We start from the raw sequence: 6462 nt of genomic DNA, 5'->3' as shown, positions 1-6462 counted from the left end.
CCTGGTTTTTTTAAAATTTTTAGTAGGTGACTGAAGTTTACATGCACGCAGAAGATACCAACATTTATTAGTGGTATAGTGAAACAGCTGTTGATATTATTGACAAATCCTTGGAAATATCTGGCAACTAATAGTAGTCACTGTTTTATTTTTATAAGAACTAACCATCAACTTTATTTATATTTGTCTGATTCAAATCCAAAGAATTTCTGGAAAAAACTTTCTAGAATGTTGTCTCTCTCTTTAGGCTGATAGTTAAGATCTTGGGTTCATAGGGTTTACCCTAATTGATGTCATGGGAGATCTGATATAGAGGAAAATGATCCCACTTATTAGCATCATGAGGCCAGATGAGATCCCCAGAGGAATAGCAATCCCAATTTTCTGTGCTACTGGGAAAGAGGGCAGGTGGAAAGAAGGAGGAAAGGGGATGCTGCTATTGTTTGCTACTGAATAGAAATTCCAGCTCACTGGGACTAAGACACAGAGACCTGCAATTATATACAAGATCCCTCCAGCTAGAAACAAGCAGATAGCCTGAGTTTTGCGAATTGTTCCCACATAAAAGTGCCAGGGTGGTAAGAGAGTGAAAAATATTCCTAATCCTCCCAAGAAAGTAGCAATGAGCAGGAGGATCTGGGCAAGAAACATTTCCACAGGGAAAAAGTTTTCATTGAAATTGAATTCGTGACAGCACACTATGCCATAATCACTGGAGATTTTTAAGTTTGGGGGAAAGCAGATTTTCCAGATTCCCACATGGGCAATACCAGAGGAGAAGATGGTGGTATTATTCACAAGCCACAGCCTCCACTCTGCGTGCCTCGTTGTAATACAGGATAAAATCCAGCCAAGAGAGCCCAAAGAAAAGCCAACTAGCTGGAGGATAACTCTTTTAGACAGAGAGGACATTGCCTCAAGATCTTCATCAGTCCTTATGCAAGCAAATTAGCTGAGAAGATCATCACAGGAGCACTGAAAAGAAACCCAATATATGTATTATTAATTATTGTATTCTTAATTATTATTATTATTATTTTTTACTATTAATGTTCAAAGAACCTCAATGTATAATGATTAATTATAATTACATTACATTTTCTTATAGTGAGGAAAAATCTCACACGGATAAGTTTTACATACACATGTCCATTACTTTATTCATTTATACCAATGGAGCTGTTCACATACACAACCCTATGCTTATGCATTTGCAGGGTCAGCCCTGTATTTGAACCTCATGAACAAAGAATGGAAGCTTCATCTCTTTCCATAGGATGTTATCCTCATTGCTGCTTGAACTCAGTATTTCATATGCCATAATTTATTCTCATTGTGAAGCAAAAATATGTTAATGCCAACTGACAAAGCACAGAGGCTATGGGAATCTCCTGATCCTGGTATGTATATTCTGGTTCACCAAACAATGTCATGTGAGATTTCAAATAAAAGCTGGTGTCACACTGGTCATTGATAGCCCTGTGAAATGTATGTACAAATACTAAGTAAGGAGTTATGTATGTATACTGAAAATATGTTCTTCAAGTCTATAAGGTATTGCTCACCTGCAAAGATGAAAAATAGGTTTTCTGCTAGACGAGATGTTTAATCCTCTATCTGTTGACATGCATATCGAGTACTGTCTCATTTACAACAGGCTATCAACATTCCAAGCTGAATTTTACAAGCTTGTGTTCTGTTCCTTTGGGAATAGCAGGCCTAGAAATTCTGTGTGTCTTCAGTGTAAGAGGGGCTGGACACTGCAGGACATGCTCTGAGGACTGGGGATTTGGTGTGTGCCTATGACTGTCTGTACAGAGAGAGTGAGGTCTGTGGAGCCCTGAAAGTAGTACTTGTGCTGCCAGAGGCTGGTAGATTCAGGAAGCTGAGCTGCAGCAGGCACAGACAAGACTGCCTTATGCTAATGCATAATTGTACTTTGGTCCGGACCTAGATGATCTGCACAAAGGGTTTTGGAGATCAGGGTGGCTGAGATGGAGTAGCTAAGGGAGAAGGAGAGGTACATAGATGAGACTTTCCTGGATACAGTTGAATGGTCCCACCCCCAGTCTGACAGTCTCGGTGCTGTTGAGGAGGATGAAAGTCTCGGCGAAGACCCATAGTCAGGGCCAGTGCAACCATTTAGGTGACCTAGGTCGCCTAGGGCGCTGGCATTTGGGTGGTGGCATTTTCTTTGGCAGTGACCGCTGTAGCCGTATCTTCGGCCGCCCTGGTCGCCGCCAGCATTTAGGCGGAGAGAGCTTGGGCAGGGGAGCGCGGGGAGGACCACCTGCAGCAAGTAAGGGGAGGTGGCACACAGGGGAACTCCCCGCCTCAGCTCACCCTTGCCCCGCCTAAGCTGATTGGCGCTGCACGCCTGGGAGACGGGAGAAGTGAAGCAGCCACGGCATGCTTGGGGAGGAGGCAGAGCAGGGGTGAGCTGCTTCACTTCTCCTGCCTCCCAGGCTTGCGGCACCAATCAGCTTAGGCGCCACAAGCCTGGGAAACAGGGAGAAGTGAAGCAGCGACGGCGTGCTTGGGGAGGAGGCGGGGCACGGATGACCTGGGGCGGGGGGGTTGCCTCAGGGCGTGTGGGGGGAGGGCTCAAGGTGGAAGTTTTGCCTAGGGTGCAAAACATCCTAGCATCGGCCCTGCCCTTAGTTGGGTCCCTCCTTCCAGATGATGTTGTAGTATCCTCTCACACTGAGGATACCTCTCCGGGGGCGGAACTCCAGTTATTAGGAAGAGACAGGTTTTAGTAATGGGCGAGTCAATCATTAGAAATATAGATAGCTGGGTTTGTGATGACCAGAAGAACTGCATGGTGACTTTGTTCTGACCACAGGCCTTGAATTTTCAGTGACCCAGAGATAAACTCCCTGATCTATCAAGGAGGCATCAGTGACAATAGTCCTGATCAGTGGAGACCAAGTAAAGGGAATGCTCTGCCACACATTTTCCTGAACCATCTACCATAAGGAGTCCAGGATCAGCAGAGGATGTAGGATGCGTATTTCCAAGGGATGATTTGGCTGATAGACCTACCTCAGCCTATCTGAAGAGGACGTAGGCACAGCTTGGCATATTGGACTACCTGTGTACATGAAGCCATATGACCTAATAGCCTCAGGCTCACTCACGCTGTGGTTGAGGGTTGTGACTGCAGTTCCATATATCCTGGAATTGCTCGGTCAATGCTCTTGAATTTATACAGTTTATCATGGTTCCAATGGCATATGGCCTTCCTCGATCAATACCATAAACTCTTCCCTGGAGAGTTCTAGCAATTTGTCCTTGAGCTTAGACATGTCTTCCCAATTGATGGTCATATCCGAAGAGCAACTTCTGCTGTTTTGCAATGTGCATTTGCAAGGAAAATTTATATAAATCTTCTTATTAAATCTATCCTCTCGTACTCTTTGTCCTTATGGGTGGACCTGTACCTCCCCTGCCATGATCTGTCATTTGCTGCAGTTACCACCAGCAAATTAGGGGTTGGGTAGAAGTAGAAACCCTCAAAAGCCTTCATAGGGAAAAAGTACTGCTTCTCCAAATGCTTCACCGTGGGAGGCAAAAAAGACAGTGTATTCCACATGGCCTTTTCAGGCTCCAAGAAAGCCTCATTGAGAGGGAGGGCTACTCTCCCCATAGATGCTGATTGGAGAATATCCAGCAGCTCATGCATATTCTCCTGCAGGAATTCCACCTGGATACCCAAGGTAGCGGCCATATTTCTCAGGAGGTGCACCTTCAGGTACCAAGAAATATGAGAATTCCAGCATGGTAGAGTCATCCGGGGGGACGAAGAGGCAGTATGCTGTACCAACAACGGGTCCTGTTCTTGCACCACAGGATCGGGTTGGAATAGCCTTGAGGGTCCAGGGGCAATGGACTCAATTATTGCTTGTAGCTGAGAAGATCTGGGAATGGGAGCCTCCATTGGGACTGGTGATGTTGCTCTGGAGTGGGTTGAGAAGTATGACCACAGGGATTGAGGAGCGTCCCAATCATAGGCACCAACTTTGGGGTGTTCCAGGGTTGAAGCACTCATAGAAAAAAATTAGTGGGTGCTTAGCACCCACGGGCAGCCAGTTCCCCTCCTCCCCCACTCCCCCATCATCTCCCACCTGCCAGTGGCCCTGCCAATCAACTTCTCTCCCTCCCAGAGCCTACCACCTGCTGCGATCAGCTGTGCCACAGCATGCAGGAGGTGCTGGGGGAGAAGGAGGAAGAGCAGGGCTGGGGCTCACTCAAGGGAGAAGGAAGAACTGGGTGGGAAGAGGTGGGGCAGGGGTGAGGCCTTGGGGGAAGGGGTGGAGTGGGGGCAGGGCCTGGCATGGAGCAGGGGTGGGAAGAGGCAGGGTGAGGACTTGGGGAAAGGGGTGGAGTAGGGGTGGGGCTTGAGACAGAGCGGGGGTTGAGCACCCCTGGGGAAAGAAGATTCCAAGGAGGCCACTGTGCTTATGAATAAGGCACTGGGGGCCAGTAAGCCCCAGGTCAAGAACCACTGTCCTGGCTGCAGGACAGGTGCTGATATCACCACGGATGGTGATCCAAGAGCAATCTCTGGTATCTATTTGATGATGAAGGAGAAGACAACCCCAACATGGATCTTGAGGAGTCCTGGAGGTTCTCTGGTGACTACAGGCGAGCCAGCCCTGATGGGACAAACAGGCGGTCAGGCTCGTCTGAAGCCCAGAGGCAGCATCGGTGAGGAAGAGAAATGAGGACTTGGCATCAGTGGTACTGAATGAAACAAGTTCCCATCCAGTACCAGGAGAGATGCCGTATCTAGGCTAACGGCAGTTCCAATCTTGACTAAGGAATCTGCCGCCAAGACAATGCTCAGGGACACCCCAGTGTCAAGGGGCCTGTCAGTGCCAGGCCCAGCGTCTCCACAGTCGGAGGATATGGTGGTGCGGGCTGTGGTGGCAACAAGAATGGTAGCTCTGCAATGTGGCCATGTACTTCAGAGGACAGGGGTGTGGAAGCCATGGCACCAGTAAATTCTTGAACCTATCAATCTGGGACTGAAAGACATCATCAGTGCCAGACTCAACGGATGCTCCCTGGCTGGAACCAGAGTCAACAATACAGGTTTTTGCTGCTTTGGTGCGGTACAGGAACAGTTACACAGACCTCTTCCATACCGTGTGCTGAAAGGAACATGATGCCAGTCAGCACTCCTCTTAGAAAATGAGGAGTCTCCCTGAGCCCTGGAATGGTCCTGATTGTTTTTTGGGCCCTCTTCCTCACCATATCAGAGGAGAGAGAATGATCTTTCTTCCTCTTTGAAGAAGCGCCAGAGCCTGAATGCACAGCAGCATCTCTTGCCGGATCTAAAGGTGACTGTCAATCAGATGATGACCTTGGTGTTAAAGTGGGCCTCATGGCCTGCTCCAGCAGGTGCCGCTTCAGCCGTAAGTCTCTCCCCACCTCTTTGTGAACAGGTGGCTGATAGAGCACCTCTCTTTAATGTGAGACACAATGAGCATCTCGTGTAGGGATCGCCTTTGAGGATGTCCCCCTTTCCCCCCGACAATGCTGGTGAAGGCATCACACAGGGTCAGCCAACTGCTCTAACTAAACTAACACTAAACTTAACCTAAGGTACTACTAACTATATACAAGAAGAAATTTCTCAGAAACTGTGAGCAAGAAGCATGAGGTGAAAAACACCACAAGGAGCTCTGACTCTAGCCACAGGGGGTGATAAAGAACTGAGGGGTTTGGGGTGGCACTGGCCTTATATGGCATAGGGAGGGGCTAGTGCTACAGGCTATGAGTGCCTCTCCTATGGGTACTTCTAGGCAAAGTTCTCCAGTACCAATGTGCTGGCTGTCAAGTATCAGAGGGGTAGCCATGTTAGTCTGGATCTGTGAAAAGCGACAAAGAGTCCTGTGGCACCTCATAGTCTAACAGAAGTATTGGGCATAAGCTTTTGTGGGTGAATACCCACTTTGTCGGATGCAATCCTTTCACTTGTACTATGTGCTGGGTGTGCACATACCTAAGTAGAATACATGGCTGCCTCTATTCCAAGAAGAATGTCCATTAACTGTGAGCAGTAAAAGGCCTGTAACACATACAGGAGAGTTGTGCTGATTCTAACCACTAGAGAGCAGTAGTACATGTAGACACTGGCCAGTTTGTTGCAGTACTCACCAAAGAAAGCACTGGGGAAAAAAGAGTGTCAAAATTATTTTCAAATCTTACCCAGATTTAGCATACTCTGCGGTATGATCTTTATAGATCCTAGCTCCAGTTCTTCATATCAATTCTAACTTGATGGGAAACCTTTTACCTGTAGGAAGACCAATAGTACTAATAATGTGTATTTAATCAACTGTTTCTTAGACAAATTAACTCTGATAAATTTCCCTGTTGCCAGTACATGCTAATCCCTTCATAATATAATTATAGCTATTTCATCTGATATGTTATTCAAAAAGACATTAAAGA

General features: G+C 47.1%; 1 protein-coding gene across 1 annotated transcript; it reads right to left on the bottom strand.

Moving 5' to 3' along the window:
• Positions 1-255: 255 nt before the first annotated feature.
• On the bottom strand, positions 256-912 carry LOC115643541 (claudin-34-like). The gene has a single exon (XM_030547598.1). It carries the CDS (start codon positions 910-912, stop codon positions 256-258), a length of 657 nt encoding a protein of 218 aa, XP_030403458.1.
• Between the last annotated feature and the right edge of the window lie 5550 nt (positions 913-6462).

The sequence above is a fragment of the Gopherus evgoodei genome, chromosome 1 (assembly GCF_007399415.2).
Source record: "Gopherus evgoodei ecotype Sinaloan lineage chromosome 1, rGopEvg1_v1.p, whole genome shotgun sequence".
NCBI lineage: Eukaryota > Metazoa > Chordata > Testudines > Testudinidae > Gopherus > Gopherus evgoodei.
The sequence above is the reverse complement of the archived record's forward strand: the minus strand, read 5'-3'. Positions and strand labels throughout refer to the sequence as shown.